Source organism: Triturus cristatus, chromosome 3_2, assembly GCF_964204655.1.
Source record: "Triturus cristatus chromosome 3_2, aTriCri1.1, whole genome shotgun sequence".
NCBI classification, from domain to species: Eukaryota; Metazoa; Chordata; class Amphibia; order Caudata; family Salamandridae; genus Triturus; species Triturus cristatus.
In genome coordinates this window covers 258,992,481-259,009,998 of record NC_140584.1, presented here as the reverse complement: position 1 = coordinate 259,009,998, position 17,518 = coordinate 258,992,481, and the positions used below count along the sequence as shown (strand labels likewise).

At 43.4% G+C, this 17,518-nt stretch overlaps 1 protein-coding gene across 1 annotated transcript in view; it reads right to left on the bottom strand.

The window, feature by feature from the left end:
- Window positions 1-484: 484 nt before the first annotated feature.
- RPA2 (replication protein A2) overlaps window positions 485-17,518 on the bottom strand; it is a 62,710-nt gene continuing 45,676 nt past the window's right edge. The window contains exons 8-9 of the mRNA XM_085647569.1: window positions 7,879-7,973; window positions 485-1,276 (exon numbers count right to left, since the gene is read on the bottom strand). Of these exons, the coding sequence (XP_085503695.1) occupies window positions 1,192-1,276; window positions 7,879-7,973 (180 nt within the window). The 3' untranslated portion in view covers window positions 485-1,191. The remainder of the gene's footprint in view (window positions 1,277-7,878; window positions 7,974-17,518) is intronic.

Here is a 17,518-nt window from a genome sequence, read left to right as displayed (position 1 = left end):
ATTGTTGCACTATTAGCTAGGCATATTCATGCAAACCAAGTAATGGCAATAAGCAGTCTCACTTACCTGCTGTGCCCATTACTGGAGGGTGAAAAAGCAGGTAGCACAAAACTATTAGTGAGAAAGTTTACATGGTTTAGTAGTCAAATAGTGATTGGGCTTCCTCTTATCCACTTTTCCTATCCCCCAGACAGGATCCCTTGCTTAACAGTTCTTCAAAGGCTACCAAGGCTCAGCATATACCAGATTATTATTTGAACAAATGATCTACAGGTTACTGTTGCAGCTCTACGGCTGACACAGAAGCTATTAAGCTGCAGATCTGTACTAGACCCTGATCTTCCATATACCACCATCATCCAGGGCATTGCTATCTTACTACACGTGGATGGCCACCAAGTCATTCCCTCTTCTCTGGTAACCATGTAATCTCCAAGAAAAGTAAATTCCTTAAGAATACCTTTACAGACTGAATCTTTTAAAGTTGAATTAAAAAACGTTTATGGTACATGAACAAAGAATAATTTAGTGACTGCAAAGCAAGATTACAAAATTGAAGGCATGCAGAGGCACACACACTAGACAGGCCCCTGACAAGAAGATCTCAGGGACTACTAGGATAGGGATTTGCCTTAGCATGCAATTTCAGAGACAGTGTGTATTTCTGCAAGTATTTGTCACATTTTAATATCATAATGCTGTTTTTTTATACCTAGAAATGAAATTAAAGCAATCAATTTAAAGATGAAGTTCAAAATATAGTTACTTTTAAAGAACTGATTCCTTAAGGTTAAGCGTCCTCAAGAACCTAGAGAATGTGGAAACAATACAACATTCCTCTAGATACAAGTTTCTCTAACTCAGTTTTTAAAATAAAACCAGCTCCCACCCAATCAATATTTCAAAAATTCAGAAACTCTTCTCTTGAAAATATATCAAAACTTTAATTTGAATTTGAGTCCTCTTATGGATCCAAGCGAAGCAGAAAGCAAGCCACCTGCTGCTAGCCGAACACATTCAGGCCACAGAGTAGAACATGGTTCCTGAACAGTTGGAGTGCCTGATTGCTGCAGCTGAGAGGTTTCAATGTACACTGGATGAGCTCACAGAGAAACAAAATGTTTTTGCTGGAGGTGGGATTCTGTGATCTCTCAGAAAGAACACACCAACGGAGAACTAAGGCTGCATTATTTAGTCGCCATCAGTAGACTTGTAGTGATCCTCATCCACTGTGGAATAGATGTGGCCTTCGTTGCTCAGAAACTCCACAGCTTCCCTGAAGACGCAAAAAAATAAAACATTTAAAATAAACAAACTGCTTAATCTTACAAAGACGGACCAAATCAGAGTTGCAATTTCGCGTTTCTTTAAATATTTTTTGACCATGATCAAACAAAATGCTATGAGAACTCTAGATGTATTAGTGGAAACACAACAAAGACAGTAGTAAAAGCAATGAAATTAAGGAGGATTTCAATACACATCATTAACAGTTATCGGATGAATTAGTGAGGTGTTTGAGTCCCATGAAAGTGTCAAACAAAGAAAACTGAGGTCTTTGGGCAGTGTGCTTCGGCCTTTTAGCATAGCATGAGAGCACTCAATTTCTAGGCGTCCCTTGTTTTTGTGTTCTAGAAGAGTGAATTGTTTTAAATAACAAACAAAATATACAACTTCCCCTCTTTTTAACAAACCCTATCCAGTTTACCGGATATGGGGAAGTAATAGCACACCTCAAAGCTAACACTTTTGAGGCCTGGCTGAACATATATTTAGCTCCTGAACAAAAGAACCTTTTGTAGGAAAGGTGGCAAAGCAATTGAGGACAGAAGGCCAAGGACATCCACTGCACTTTGGCACAAGAAGTTTACCATTTCCATTAGTGTCTAGGGCCGAGTATGGGGAAGAGGGGCCCCAACACACTCCTGTAAACAGGGTTAAAAGAGTTGTCAACTATCCCAAACTGTGCACGTTGTCCTGTCTGTGTTGTACCCGGTGTCCCTAAAAGATGCTCTACATTGAATTTAGGCCATTAGCTTAGATACCAATTTGACACACATGCAAACTACATGTTAATGAAGGTCATACTAAGTGGACACACCCCCTCCACATCCAGTATACATATCAGATGGGAAAAGAGTAGAAAATGCTGGCATGCGCCTTTTCACATCTGTGTCACCCTCACATTGCCTGAGCATGCCCCGCTCATATCAAAAGGGTGCATCCTTAAGGCTGATCTTAGATTATCAGAGAAAATAATTTTACACTTCTACAGTGGGAGAAATCAACTGAACACACAAGTGTAAAGGACCAGCCTACCACAGACTCACTTCTGGACTGCCAAAAAATACAGATACACATGTCAATGCTGAAGTCTAGTTTTACAATCCTGTGAAAGAAATCCAAGTTATAAATTCTTTTTTGATATTGTTGCAGGATTCCAGCTGATTAGCATCTTCCCCCAAGGGCATACATACACATGCTGAAGAGCGCGTTTATGCAGAGCAGGGTGGAAGCCATTTACTGAGGTAGAGGAAAACATGATTTACTTAAAAGATCATATTTGTAAGTTTGCAAAGATGTATTCTTTTCACATTTTCAACACAAACTATGGCTGCCACCAACACCAAAAGACAACAAGTGCGGCAGTCCGCCCCTTCTTTTTATGCTGGACTTTGTGGCGAGGAGGGTTAACACGATATTAAAGAACAGGGAGTGTGGCTGTATATGGGTTATGAAATTAGAGGGGAGTAGTCAGCCCTTCCACAGTAAACTCGCATGTCCACAATTCTGGCTGAGATGCTGGTCTTGAAGTGTCCAAAAGGGACAGCTTAACTCCTCCAAATTTTGAGGAAGTTTTCGAAGAAGCACTCCATGAGGGTTGGAATCGAGAGAGGGTGGGTTTTAGACACACAAGTTCAAATCTCTAAATTGGAACCTAGGTTGGAATATATGATATTTACCGGATCTTGCCATTGGCAGATCATCAGGGGGCAAATTCACCTGTAACACAAAAGTAGTCAGTATATACCCTCTACCAGTGATATCTCCATGAGGGTCCCATAAAAGAATGCAGTTTGGTGCAGCAGTAAAGTAGGAGCCCTACGGATTACTCAAGTAATCTGTGATGCTAAAGGGGCGTGAGGGTAGGTGCATGTAGATTCTGGATAGACCGTGGTGCACAGGGTTTGGAAACCGACAGGGGACTCCATTAGATAATAACATATTCCTTAGAAGCTTGAAAGAACAATGTTTATACTTCTGATGGAACAGCTTGGGTCGAAGAATTTTACTCAAGAAACTGATTGCCTCATTTGATGTACAGCATTGAGAATTAACTCATGACCAACTTGTAACACCTGCTAAAGAGTTACAGTTCTGTCCGTTTACTTGCCATCGACAAAGAGGACATTATTATACAATGCTTTTAACTATCACAGACAAGGAGAGGCATAATTGGCATTCAATAGCCAATGGCATTTACCAAACGTTAATTTGTGCCATAATCTACAAAAGAAAAACTCCAGAGAAGAAACTGAGGATTTTAGAACATTCCTAAGACATACAACAAAACTGCCCCCAAAAGGGGAAGAGGGAAACTTGGAAGTTGACAAAAAAACACAAAGAAAAAAAGACAAAACGATAGTGAATGAAAAGGAACCAACAAAAAGGTTCACACCTCCTTTGAAAGATTGAACAGGCAAGACCAGCTGAGCACACCACATAATGGGGGTTGTTCTATTCTCCAAGATGCGTTTAGCCACAAATACGTTCTCATAGTAAATCTTTGCTTGTTTACAGAAATTCCCAATTTCATTTTATATAGTATATAAAGGTTATGAAGAATGGAATACTTGATACAGAACTGCATGACACTACACACTGTAGAGGGTAAACATGAAAATATGACACCACTAAACATGCTTGAGGATACCTTCTGCTGGTCTGTAACCAAGAAATATTTTTCCTAAAAGCTACACATAGGATTCAAATGAAGGTCCAAATCTACTTTATATCCTCATATGTGCACTGGCATGTTCAAATCTATATAAATGCACTACCAGTAAGTTGCCAACATTGTCTACTTTGAAGCATTTACGACTACATCTTCAATAGGTGATTTTTTTCTGCCTTGACAATTAGCTGCCTTTTGCCACTAAAAACAATACTGATCATATGTACCCAACATATTTTTTAATTATTTGATAAATGTTGTACACCCATTCCAGCAATTCTCCTTGATGATCTATACACTACTGGCATGGATTACTATAATGGTTAAGCCTAGTACACAGCTGCCAAGCAATATGTAAACAAGCATGGAAACCCAAGGCTATAGCCCCTTTGTCTATAGAAGAAAAAAAAACTGCTGTAAAAATTTCATATTAACACAGAGGTGGCAAATGTAGTATTATGCACGCTTACTCAGTGCACATGGTCACAGATAGAAGGGGAATGTCCAGCCCCTGCCTGTCCGTGTTGCCGTATCAGGCACACAGGACGATCTGGGCAGCACAACGTCCCAGCATGTTCCAGGCCAGCTTGCTTAGGACTGTCTGCCAGACCATTCGGTTGCGACCTAAAATCTTGAGGCTCATAGTTTAAGAGGTTGGTCCACGACTGTTTTGGCAAGCCCAGGATGTCGTGCAAGACTCCTGCCACATGTAGAGGCTGCCATCTTGAACCCTGCAGCAAGGCGGGAACTCCTGCAAGACCATGTTCAGGCAGGGGGTACCTCCTCTATAAAAGCACCATTCCCAAGAGAAACTGCTAGTCAACAAAGTTTTGACAGCTTGAGGAACAGTGCAGGAACGGCTCCAGTTACTTGCCTTTTCAGGAAGCCCAGGATTCTGGAGTAATCGAGCGAGGTCTCTTCTATGGAAAATGACATTACACGACTTTGTCTGTTTGAGGTAAAGGAGGTCACCAGTTCAGTTAAACCCCTTGGCAGATATTTCTTCTTTTGAAAGCAGGACTTGAGATTTATGCAACTATGGAAAGTCAATAAAACAGAGGCCAGCTTGTGTTTATGGGCACTAAGTGTAGGTCTCAAATTTCATGTGACTTGATTTTATTAAGACTTGAGCCTTGAAAGGTGTTGGCAATACTCAGCAATTCAGGCAATAATGAAATGGACATTTTGAAACTTTGGAAGATTTATAATTTGACTAAGAGCAGATGAATTCCAAGAATGAAGAGTGATGAAAACCAGCACCGATTAATGGACATATCCCTGTGATGCAACGAGGAAGTGTGTTCATGCTAGAGAGTCATCACAAATAGATATAAAAGAAAGAAACTGCCACCCAAACAAGTGAGCTGACTCAAACTGAGAATCTGAAGATTGATCTTCTGAATTGTATGCATTATTTTATGTAGTTTGCTTATTTGCACACTCAACAGTTGTATGAGGCAGGGTGCCTGACAGGAGGTGGGCTCTCCTTGGCTGTGTTTTCCACAAGCCCCGAGAGCACAGAAGGGGGTGCCATTTTTGTTGCCGTTTCAGCTTTCGCCATGCTCGGTTCCTCCTCTAGTTGATGAGGCCCATTGTGCAGATGTGCCACTCGAGAGCCAAAGGAAAGCCTGTGTGCACCCATTCGCGGCCAGAACCCTAGGCCCTGTTAGGTCAGATGGCATTCATTACACTACAGAAACCTTAATAAAACTTGACCAGCAGCCTATCAAGGCCTGCGCTCATTCAATGGATCCAGCCACTCTGTCTTGTAAATGTCAAGGGTGCTCCTACAGATTCGACACCTTTGATTTTCTTACTAATGGACTCCCTGTGGCAGACAACCCTTGTACCTCCATCAGTTAGGCTCGGGGTGCATCAAATCTACCCAACACCCCCTCGCAGATGCTTCTCCTGAATTGCACATCTTTAACTAAGCACAGTGCAAAGCTATTCACTCTGCTGGAGGACCAACAACCCGCAGCCCTATTCCTTACAGAAATTGGGTCAAATGAGGACAGTGGACCGGACACAGAGGTGGTCCTCCCCCCGGGATACGCTATCGCTAGGAACAATAAAATTGGGAAAAGAGGAGGAGGGGGTTGCCATTATGTTAATTAATTATGAATGCAGAACTTCTCCAAATAAACGTCACTGGTTGTGAAAACCTGCCTTTTTATTAAATTTCAACTCTCCCATTCTTTTACATTCTCAGCTAATTGTACTGTGTTGGGTGATCTGAATATTCATATTCAGTTGAAGGACAACACCTGCACAAAAGCAAATAACCTTATACATGACCTAGCAGCAATTCAGTTTGCACAATTAGTTACACTCCTTATGCACAACAATGGCCATGCTCACTACGCCACTGGAGTCAAGCTATCCTGGCTGAAGAGGGGTGAAATCCCGAAACCGGTCCTAGGATGCTTGATTCCGGTCCAGGGAAGACATGCCTTGGCAGTTCGGGCTGGACTCTTCCCATGAGGCACAGGGTCAAGACTGATTTGCATATGGTCATGTCGGAACTGGGGTGGCGTGGTGAGCAAAATAACGATGGATTAAACTCAGATCTGTGACTGGGGGTGAATGTTTTGCCAATGTGCATCATTCCGTCCATCATCTTGTGTGTTTTGCAAATCAATCGTCATGTCATTGCTCCACGGTCCCTGTGGCCTTTCCGCAGAGAAGGAAGCCACACTGTGAGTCTCTGGCTTTAGGCCAATCAATAGTGTTTAGTGGGCAAGGGGCATCTCTGCTCCTCGAGGTCTCTCAGTGCTGATTACAGCACCACCACAGCACTGCGCAATGTTCTAGTAGTGGAGGTTGGACTCCACTGGTTGCCACTGCCTTAAATAACAGATGTAGGCTGTTTTCATTGTTATTGTCCTTTTCCTCGGGCAGTGCCACAGAACTTCAGCACGAGTGACCATTTTCATCCATGATCAAGCTCCACATCAACAGTGCCACAATGAAATGGTACCACCTTGGAACTAGCTTATCTTCGTGCAAGGAAGGCTTTCCTGTTTGTTTGCTAAATGAAGTCTCAGTGCCGGGGTTGTCATAGACATTTCTTGGTCAGTCCTGTTGCTGGGACACACTGCAGCTTCACACAAGAGACCTGCCTTGCTGCTGTGCCTGGAAGACCCTTATGGAACAGTTTGGAAGCTAAATAGACTGAGAACTTGATGAAAAAGCTTATCAGAGGAAGCTCCATTGCACTTTAAACCTGATCATGAAGGAACGCTACAAAAAAAGACAAGCTCTAAGTGAGCGACTAGTATGAAGATTCCCATTGGTCTGGGAAATGCACAACCTCCTCACTGCTTTACTGCACTCAGAACTTTAGTTGGTGATTGGTCATCCATCGACTGCAAGTGGCAATCGGTAAAAGCTGTCACAAGGAGAGCTACAAGAGCCGTTTTGTCTATTACTACTTGACCTGAGGGAGCCTCTGTATTTCAAGACTACAATGAACTAAGGGAGGAAATCCCCCCCTGCTCTTCCTATTGCCCCCCAAACTAGATAAATATCTGCCCCATGCATCTTTCTCCACGTGGCCACTTTCAACCAGGGCTCCTGCCAAGGTGGTCTGCATTCAGCCAGCACCTAAAACCTAACCATCCTACGGCAACCCTTGACAGGCCACCATGGGCCGTAACCTATTCTCACAGATCCCTGCTGCCACTCCTGCAAAGCTAGTGGATTTTAGACTTTAAGTTAAGCATGCACTAGTCCTGGTAAGCCAAAGAGCAACTGAAGATGGTTTATGGATTGCCTAATCAGTTAATAACTGGATTTTAGCACCGTGGAAGCACATTTAGTCACTGTAACATTCTTGCCGGACAGTCAGCTTCTTACACATGCATTATATGACAGGACCCAACAAATCAATACACACTATTGTCTACAGACACACGACTTACTTAATTGTGTGCATGTTCAGTCCTTGGAGTTTCTTCTTCAATTCGTCAAAGCTCATCCCTTCTGCGCCATGACAGCTTTTGATTAAATTCAACACCTGAGAAAGCGTGAGAAAGAAAACTTGAGATATATACGGACACCTGCCTAAAAGTTTTCAAATATTTCAGTGGCATTGCCCAAACACTACACAACATAAATGATTACAGTATCAGAAAGTCTTTGAGTTAACTAAGGTATAATTTTCAGCAGTTCCAAAAGAAACCACCAGCTTGAAGGGATTGTTCTTTTGGTCACAAAGCCAATTTAAACTTCAAGACCAGAATTATCGAAAGGCATGTGGCCACTCCAACTGTTTTGCGGAAGTCTAAGCCCTAATGGGGTTTCAGAGTGGAGTCCAGGCTTTAGGGCTTTAAGCATAGACCTAGGACTTTCTTGAGCATATTCCCTTGCTATGGTTTTTCAGAGAGGGGTGCGGACATCAGGGCTTTGAGCAAGATCACAATCATCTTCACAACTTTGCTAGAAAATTTTAGGGTAAAATCCTGGATATCCTGAACTATCTTTTAGAGTCCGTATCTGGATCGTTTTTGCAGTTTCTGGAAACTGGCAGCAAACCAGTGCCAATGGACTGACAGTTATACTGTTCTAGTATTTGCATAGCACTTTCTTACCTGTGCAAAGACCTTTTTGAGTGGTTAAGTTGCTACATCATTGAGCATTGCTGCACACAAGCATACATAGAGAAATAAGGTTGTAGGGCAATATTAACAGAATGCAACATAAGAAATGCAAGAGTCAGGACTGCAATTTGCAAATACTGACAGGTGGAATCTTCAACCCAAACAAGTTTTTTATTTTTAATACGAAGGGATGATCAAAAAGGTTTGTCATGCCACATCTGAGAGTTCTCCTTCCGTGACAGAGCAGAGTATTGTCAAACAAGATAGATCCTGTTCCATGCATAGTCTGGTTAGCGATGTTTGGCACTTTCCTTGCTGCTGTATTCTGCATTGGCAAAGCTCACCAGTATAGTCGATGCATGACAACATGAGGGCTCAAGAGGCCAGAACCCTGTGAAAGATTCCCAATGGAAGGATGATCTTGAGAAAGATTTTCATGATGAAGAATTCATGTTGTGGATTTGTCGCTGGAAAAAGAAGAAGTTAGAGTCCATGATCACTCCTGGATTCCTTAATTGTGTGGAGGAGGTTGTAGTGGTAAGACTTCCTGAGTCCAACCAGTGTTAGGATCATATTTCTACAATGCTTGGATAGTGTGGATTGATGTTTTTCATAAAATTGAGCTTCAAGTGATTCTATGTCATTAAAGAGTCTAATGCTGTCATGCACTGGTCAAGTACGAATGAGGCCATTTTGATGTCAGTGGAATTGTTTCAAGCCAGGTTGAAAGTGTCGATGACTTTTGACCATGAATTCAGGCAAACATTCAAAGTAAGGGAAATATCTCTTAGCTTTCTTCCTAGTTGCTTTATTAATTTCTTATTTGTCTCTGATTTTATTTGCTAGTGTCAGTGTTTCCTGTATCTTTATAGTTGAGCGGGCCCAACTTCCACTGGCATTGTCAGATACACAAGGATTTAACTTTGTCAAAGATGTCAGAGCAATTGGTGGAATTAACAGTTATCAGAATGTCTAGCGGTGATAAGCTGATGGGACAACTTTAAATAAGTCAAGTACCATTTTTCTAAGGTCTGTATTTATGCTGGAGGTTAGTGAGGAAGCAGGTACAATGGTGCGGTTGAAGATGCTGTGATGATCACTCCAGGCGGTAGGGTTTTTGCAAATTATTGAGATCAGACCCTTAGAGGCAGTTACTGCATTGAGTCCAACAGTCAAAATTAATTCAGGAGATAGATGGTGAAGGACGAATGTGAAGGGTAAAACGTAGTTGTGGCTTCTCAAATCTGCTTAGTTTGTCAAAGATGCATAGATCCTGGTGGCCAAAGAGAATTTTTGAAACGTAATCAAGGCATAACTGCGAGTGGGAGGATGGCAGCTGAAAAGGAAGGAGGCAGAGAAAGTTGCATCTGCTGAACACTGCACCAGTAAGGACGTAGACCAGTGTTGTGATTTGATGATTGGCAAGGAGTGTTTTAGCTTCAGCAATTTTGTATAAGGTTATGCATCTTTTGGAGACAATTTCATGCAAAACCAGGAGTGCATCGTTACCCAGTGAAGTTTTGTAATGAAGTGTCCAAATTGGAGCCTGAAAGCATGTCATAACTATGAACTCTGTTCTTCCTTAAGGACTTGGCACTGATTAGGGTGCAGCAAGGGTGATTCTCTATGTGATAAAGTTTAGTGGATTACCTGGGGAGCTGGTCTTGTGGAATTCTATATTCTGTGAGGCTGATCAAGTTCAGGCAAAAGGCACAGTAGAGAGCCCCCCTCAGAACTCTTTATCAGGAAACAATCCTTTTATCTAGTAAATACTGTCAGAAGCCATCTGTGGTGGCAAGGGATGCAATGGGCAGGGAGATGTAGCTAATTGTTCAGGGCAGTTACAATGCAGAGTCCACAGAGGGCAGAAGTGGTGAAGGATGGATGCTTGCACCTGTGATTGGCCTGGCAATGGCCAAAGTTTGAGAACATAAAATAGGCCGTTTGCATAATAAATTTCACTCATTAAGTAAATTGTCTGGAGAAGTAGGACATCACCTAATAGGGGGGGATGGTCAAGAAAATGGCCTATACTTGGCAGAAGTACTACGGAGGAGGAGGCCAAGCAGACCGCATCTTAGCCTTGAAACTGAGGTTTATACAGACACGCAACTACATACAAAATCTCTGAACTGATGATGGGTGAACTGTGAGCCACATCTACAAAATTCAAGCGTGCCAAATTTACGCAATAGAAAAATTGGCCATGACGGGAGCAGATAAGATGTACCATTAAAAACAAAAAAATGGAACGCACATTCAAAATTGGGGGTTGGAAAAGTCAAGGGGCACCCTCCTAACCTGGTGAGAATGGGAACATTACAGAATATGTGCATTTGAAGACACTGTTACAGAGGCTGAAATATATGGGGGTGAACACCCTGGCCCTCTCGGGCCAAGATGTGGATTTGCTATATGGCCCCTTTTCATAAGCAAAAAAAGTATTCAGAACTGACAGCATGAGGACACAAAAGGTCAGTATAATCACAAGAAAATTCATCTGTCAAAATGTAGGGGCCTATTCAAAATAAATAAAAAGGTCAGACATTTTAGACCCATAATTTGTACTTCTTGGAGACAGGATAAATGGGATAAAGGAGACATCACATGCAAGTATTATGCACCAATAGTAGTTACTGAAATGCAGTGCTTTCCAGAAAAAGAAATCCATTTGTGGCCAGCAGAACCCATTGAAAACTAAGTACGACATTCACTTGCCAAATACATAACAGACATGCAGAGGTCAAAAGCCACTCACCAACTGCTTGCATTGCAATAGTTAATAGTGAGGACACAAATTAAAGCAGAGGTACAGTCTGAGTACAACCAGGTGTTTTTTCCTATTTTTTTTCAACTGTGATTCTCTCTCTGTGAAACAGATCATATGCTTCATGTCCCAGAATCCCTGGCACACTTCCCATCTCCTCATAGGGCGTGGTTTAATAAAAAAAATAAAAAAGTCTACAATATTTCATTCTTTGAAAATGAACAGGGTCATAAGATAGCAAGAAGAGTAAAAAGAAAATATTGCAATACCGCAACATCTATATGCAGACTTTATTAACCACTCTAAAAGAATAAAGGAATTCCCTGTGCTTTCTCCCAAAGCAACGGCAAAAGAAATTACGCAGTCATGGTTTAATCTCCTGGCACAGACATCCACCAACAAACACAATCGCAAAATAATCCAATGAACACTTGGTCAACACACATTTCTAGAGCTTTTTACAATGACAAAGATTTCCACAGACAATGGGCTACTTACAATGCGCCGTAAGCACACAGTGACGGTAAAGTTGCAGTGGGAAGTTGCAACTTTAACTCAAAACCTCCCAACACTAAAGGAACAAGCATTGGCATAGCCAATAGTTCTCGCCTTTGGGACCTTATAAGTGTTAAGCTATGCAACAGTTGCATAACTAAATACTTATAAGGTCCCAAAAGCGAGACCTATTGGGCGTGCGGCCGCGAAAGTGAAAGTAATCGCAGTAAAGTGCGGCGCACGCGCCCACGCACATGCACTGTAGCTCTAGGCTGGCCTGGTAGTACTTTTTGAAGCCCTCTCAATAAGTCTCACCAGACCAGCGCATGCGCTGGGTCAGGTGAGACCTAAAAATAGGTACTTTAGCTACGTACCGCTGCGTAGAGTGCGGAGCGGCATTTGGAGTCCTAGGAGCCTCGGAACACTGTGTGTGTGCGGAGGGGAGGGGTGGGGGGGGGGGCGGTGTCGACGTGGGGCGTCCGGAGCTGAGGCAGCACCGGTACCCCTGGGCCCCCCACCAACCTTACATGGGGTTAGCCGGGGTTGCGGTGGGCTGCAAAAGAGCAAGTGCTGCAGCCGTAGCAGGCTGCCGCTAAGAGTGGGCCCTGGGTGCAGCGGAGACGATTTGAGGTTTTCCGGAGAGCGCGTGCCCCCACTTGCACCAACAGGAGTTGGACTGCAGACAACGGGACCAGCCTGGCTATCCGTACTGCCATTTAGTGGCAGCCAGCAGACGCTCATCCTCCAAGCCCACCGACTCCACCAAGAGCCCACGAAGGCGCCGCAGTGCCAAGCTGGTGAGTGTGTGTATAGGGCAGAGGGATATCATATGGGCATTGTGGGATGATTGTCGGCCCCCGCCCACCTTTACCTCACCTCACAAAACATATACAGCAGGTGAAAGGGCGCAAACCATAATATCCCAGAATGTTCAAAAAGAGCTTAGGACACCCCTCAGGACAGTATTCAGTTTTCTGTTCGCCAACTGTTTACACCACAGAAGGCGCGCACAGTATTCTGCCAATGGCCAATAGCCCAATTACGAACTTAACCCGTGATGAGATCAGGGAGAGTTATGAAGGAACCAGCCAAAAACCACAATAAAAACTCAAGGACCGAGCCCACCCATGAAAACATGTTACATCCAACACAATCCAGCGTAATACCGGGACATGAGCAGCAACCCCTCAACCAGCCCCTTAACCCCCACGGCACACCAGCCTTACAAACATCAGGGGTGTCATCACCCGTTAGCTCGAATTCCCATGATTTAAAACTCGGAGTGACTGTCACTGCAGGTTCCACCTCAAAAAGGGAAACATTGAGGGACTACTTTAGAAATACCGATGCTGCTCAAAAGTCAAGATTAAATATACATAACAAAACGTCAGACACCACCCAGGCATGCCTGGTATCAGATTTGGCTCAAACACGGGTCCAGGCTATGATCCATGACGGACCTAGTGGGCTAGGTTATAACCTACCTCCGTGTGGCACCCCAACAAAGGTCGAACATCCCTTACAAAAGTCGCTGAGGGTTATCCGCCACTACAGGACCCCGAAGAATTCCCTCACACACTACAGGACCCCGAAGAATTCCCTCACAATCTGCTAACCGCAAATTCATATACTGTGCTTGCCTCCCCTCCAATCACCATCTTAAGTGAGGACTCTCAGTCTACATCTAATCCAAGCCTGTTTTCGCCCTCAATATCTAAACTACAAACTAATATAGACGATCCTGCAGGGAGCACAAAAAGCACAGCCCTCAAGTTGTGCAACAGGCAAGGTCATCCCCCAGGCAAAACCAAATTTCTGACTCCAACAACCTCATCAAATTTAATTGATCAGTGCATTCACACGGACCGCTCAGTTGGGAACTGCAACATCAACACCTCTCTAGACCTATCTCTTTTCAACACAGATCTAAGACTCCATATCCGGAAGGTCGCCGCCCGATCGATACTAATGTGCTCTGGTCACAACTTCTGCAATCCCTCCAAACAACGGTATCAGCGTTAAATTACCATTCAGATATATTGGACCTACAGGTTGACCTCTTAAACACACATGCTGTATACACTGCTGGGATTGATCAAAAACTAGAGGCACTCAATACACTGATTATAAACGCACTAAAGTTCAAATAGCACAAACAGTATGCTGTTGCTCTCCAATAATCGACAGCCTGTCCTCGCTACCCCAATCTCTTTAGTCAGTATTAACTGAAGTTAAGAGGCTACCGTCATCAGGGTAGGCTTGCACTCCGCAAAAGGACCTCCGTTAAACAGATGCAACTGAACCAGTTGCCCAGAAGGAGCACAAGAAGAAGCAAGGTTTCGCCAGCTGTAAAGTACCGCATGATCGTTCGACGTCAGTCAAGCAAACAGTTCCCTTAGTTGTTAATCACATACTTGAAAATCAAAGTGCCATCACAAAGAGTTCTCCCAACTATCAACATACCCTAGTTAATGTGGACTCGAATGCTTCAGGGCCAGATCAGGCGACTGCGCAAAAACGAAAAAACGAACACTTTAAACAGGCAACAGAATGCACTAATCCAGACATTGGTATAACAACCAACTCAGTGCAAGCTCATAGCTTGAGCAAGCGGGAAAATAAAAAAAGAATTCGACACAATTAGCAATAGACACATATTTGAAACCCAAAACACAATCAGCAACTACTTTAAAAAAAAATAAAACCACCACACCACCAGGTTCTATAAGTACATATAGTATCATCGGCAGTCCGTCACTGGCCCGTCAACCATTTACACACCAAAAACCATCTCCAATAAGCAATCTATCATTAGCAGTGCATACTCAGAATGAGACAAGTCAACCACCAAAGCTCATCCTCCCAGTGACGTCAAAGAATGGTCAATCTTAACCTAACGTGGAGCATGAAGTAGATCAGGAGCAAGCCCTTGCTGCGAACAATCCAGCGGCAAGCCCCGGCATCAGAACATTTCCCCTGACACCAACAGGCAAGTCCAGATTAGTGGTTCCAGAACACCTTATAGGTAACTCAAACAAAGGCGATGAAGAAAGGCTTTCGACAACACAATCCAAGAGACCCGACCTAGTGATCTTGTGTAAAACAGTTCTTAATAAAGTGACCCTAAATCCTACCATTGATCATGTAGCCCCTCAGCAACAACTACCTATAATCCAACGGAGAATGGATCAAACTCCAAAACAGACTGAGTCCTCCTTTACCGCTATCGAGCTCAATTTGACCATAGATAGCTCTCAGACTAAATTGTTGCTAATCCCAGAGTATACTTCCTAAAGACCGCAAGTCATTCTAAATTGAGGGAAATAATAGAATGTCAATCCACCACAAGGGCCGACTAGCCCTGGCTGCCAGCAGCCCTGTCTCGGGGTCGGAAAGACTGAAATTACACTTATCCTTGTTTATGCTCCTGGATTATGAACGGCCTAACCACAAAGTTTCAATTTGCAGATAAGCTTGAATTCCTAAAAAACATGACATCATATTTCTCCAGGAAACTTGGTCGGCGCCAAGTATCCCAATAGAAGACTACCTGGAATTCAGGTCTCCCACCTCAAGACTGCATAAGTATGGCAGACGTCGAGGTGGGCTCTCAATCTAGGTCGCCTGTAAATTATTCCTAAATATCAACCAGCTAGAATTCGAAGAAGACTGGATCACTGGCATTAGAGTTAGAAGCCCCAATTTGTCCATACAGTTGCTTTTGTTCAATATTTACACTTCTCCCCCAAACCAGTGAGAAAAAGGTCAAACTGGATCGTCTGATCGAAATTATGTGCAATTTAATAAGTGAATATGGCAGCAACCCCTGCTTAATTTCAGGCGATTTTAACACACACCTCTTTCAAAGCACTACTGAGGAATATGACAGTCCCCAGCGTTTCCTTCACACCTAGCGGTCCAATCGAAACCCGCAGGTAATAGGCTGAGTACATTGGGAGAATATATAGTTTTACAATTCAATAGTATGGGTTATACTATATTAAATGGCCACTTCCCCATGGACACTTCACCAGCCTGGAAAAGAACAAATGGTCACACCCACTCATTCCTGGATTTAACGCTAAGCAACAACAAAATGCTTCCTCTGATAGAGAATTACTCTATCGCATCACCAGGCGAGAGCGATCACCGTCCTCAAATAATAACTTATCCTACAATGTTGCCCGCCATTCCATTCGGCAATAGTCATACAATAACTGGAACTCGCACAGAGAACCTTAAAAGACTGAAATGGACAAATCACTCAATCCCTACAATTATGGAAAAATGTAGAGCTCTCCTATGAGCATGATGTGAAGTGGTCGCTGTACCAACAGAAAGAAGTATGGTAGCTTCTCGCATACCAACTACTCAGTGAATTTCCGTCTTCTTCACAAAATCCACCAACTTTCAACCAATTACGTATCTCAGTTGAGACTAAAAAATTAAAAACTCAACGTAACTCAAGTGTCCGGGAGACGCTCAGTTATTTAATAATTACAAGCAAGCTCAAAAAGCATTTAGGCTATCCAACTACAGAGACAAACAAAAAAACTGCTGACCAGTTTTGGTTGAAATTAGTACACGCTAGCAAAAAGAACAACCCAACGTTATTTTGGTCGCTTGTGAATAGGAGGTCACTGGGCACAAGCAGGCAAGGCAGTGCAAATATAAGCGAAGCCGAATGGGTCCTCTTTTTAACAAACCACTTCAAAGTACATATAAATGGAGATGACCGACCTAGTATCTAGTCATCTTTTGAACCCATGCAGGCATTATTAGAAATAACGAGTGATGGTACGTTAACCCTGCAAAATAAATCTGCCACCCAAGCTCCAGCCACTAACATCATTGATATTGTGAATCAGCAAGGTCATTTCCTGTCAAAGACCTTGATGGCTCCTGAAGCTCTGAGAAATAATATAGCTCGTACCATCAGTAAGCCCGGTCAGACGGGGCCCCGGGGCCCACCAGCCTTCCCCAGGTCCTGTACAAAGCAGACTCTAAGCTGTGGTCCGAACATTTGGCCCCCCTATTTTCATATTGCTGGCTCGACCATAACATACCAGAGTCGTGGAAAAGAACCATAATTCTCCCTATCTTCAAAGAGGGCATGAGAGCGGACCCCAAAAACTATAGGATAGCTCTTTTAGAGGTCGAATCCAAACATTACGCTAGCTTATTGCTTGAAGAGCTGTCGTCCTGGGCACATAAAACCCAGCATCTACCCTTTAATCAGACCATTTTTGGGGCAAATCAGGAAGCACCAGTAACTTACTCACCTTATCTGTACTGATAGAGAAAGCAGCAGTCTTAAAAATGCCGCTACACTGTTGCTTTGTCGAATATAAAGCAGCCTTCGATCGGGTGCCGAGGGGCCTGCTATCAAGACACACAATTGATGGACGGAATGCAGAACAAATCAAAATATTCACCCTCAGTCAAGAGAGCTGGGTTAAATCCATCATTGTTTTGCTCACCATACCACCACAGTTTAGACCTGGACATATGCAAATCAGTCTGGACCCTGTGCCTCATGGGAACAGTCCAGCCGAATTGCCAAGCCAGGTCCTCCCTGGACCGGAAACAAGCATCCTAGGACCGGTTTCGGGGTTTCACCCCTCTTCAGCCAGGATAGGTTGATTCCAGTGGCACAGTGAGCCCAGGACCCATGTCTGGGCATACCTGGCGCACTTAGGG